Raw genomic sequence first — 948 nt, forward strand, 5'->3', positions numbered from 1 at the left:
GCCGTGCTAAATTACCCATAGTGCCCAGGGATGTGCGGATTAGGGTGGGTTAGCCGTGCTAAATTACCCATAGTGCCCAGGGATGTGCGGGTTAGGGTGGGTTAGCCGTGCTAAATTACCCATAGTGCCCAGGGATGTGCAGGTTAGGGTGGGTTAGCCATGGGGAAATGCAGGATTACAGGGATAGGGCAGGACGCTCTCCACAGGGTCGGTGTGGACTCGCTGGGCCGAATGGCCCACTCCCCACACCATAGGGATGGCGCTAAAGGACACGAGGAGACAGAATGGTCGAGTGGGTGGGCTGTGTGTGGTCCAAGGGGAGCGTGAGCAGATACATTTTGGTTAGATCACTGAGGAGGGACATTGCAAAACTCAGCGTGCAATTCTAAACGCTGTGCAGGAGCAGTGGGTGCTAAAAACCCGTTCATAAGGGCTTTTCACTCTCAAATGAGCTAAGGAAGCACTCGCCTTCTGTTTGCCTTCCTTTCTGTACAGCCACCATTCCAATTGGCCATTAAACAGCAAACTTTACTGCAACATCTAACCATTGGCACCCCACTTGGGTGATGAGTATATGGACCCCAGCCCGACTTTTCTTTGGGTCTCGGTGCATCCGGGGGTGGGGTTCACTTACGTCCCTGCGGCGCGTGCTCCTAAAATAATTGCCAGAAACGTCCTTCGTACAATCTCCAGACCTACCTGCCCATGAAGATCTGTATTTAAAAGCATCAGGGCACAAGTGATGGTGTGGACCGCATCTGCAAAAAAAGGGATGGAAGAGGTTTGCCGGCGTTCTTTCAGTGTTTAAAATAAAGCCTCTCGGCCCATCTTGTCAAAAGCAAACCCACTCCCCCTAACTCAGTGGCGTTGTTCCCAAGAGGATTGGAGTACAGGAGCAGGGATGTCTCTCTGCAATTGGACAGGGAGAGACCGCACCCTGGAGTATTG

At 52.4% G+C, this 948-nt stretch overlaps 1 protein-coding gene across 1 annotated transcript in view; it reads right to left on the bottom strand.

Annotated features, from left to right (window-relative positions):
* LOC109919821 (PH and SEC7 domain-containing protein 2-like) overlaps positions 1–816 on the bottom strand; it is a 7,652-nt gene extending 6,836 nt beyond the window's left edge. Inside the window, exon 1 of the mRNA XM_048593995.1 lies at positions 700–816. Coding sequence (XP_048449952.1) covers positions 700–729 — 30 coding nt within the window. The 5' untranslated portion in view covers positions 730–816. The remainder of the gene's footprint in view (positions 1–699) is intronic.
* Between the last annotated feature and the right edge of the window lie 132 nt (positions 817–948).

This window comes from Rhincodon typus, unplaced genomic scaffold (assembly GCF_021869965.1).
Source record: "Rhincodon typus isolate 14 unplaced genomic scaffold, sRhiTyp1.1 hic_rhity00005057, whole genome shotgun sequence".
In the NCBI taxonomy this organism is placed as follows: domain Eukaryota; kingdom Metazoa; phylum Chordata; class Chondrichthyes; order Orectolobiformes; family Rhincodontidae; genus Rhincodon; species Rhincodon typus.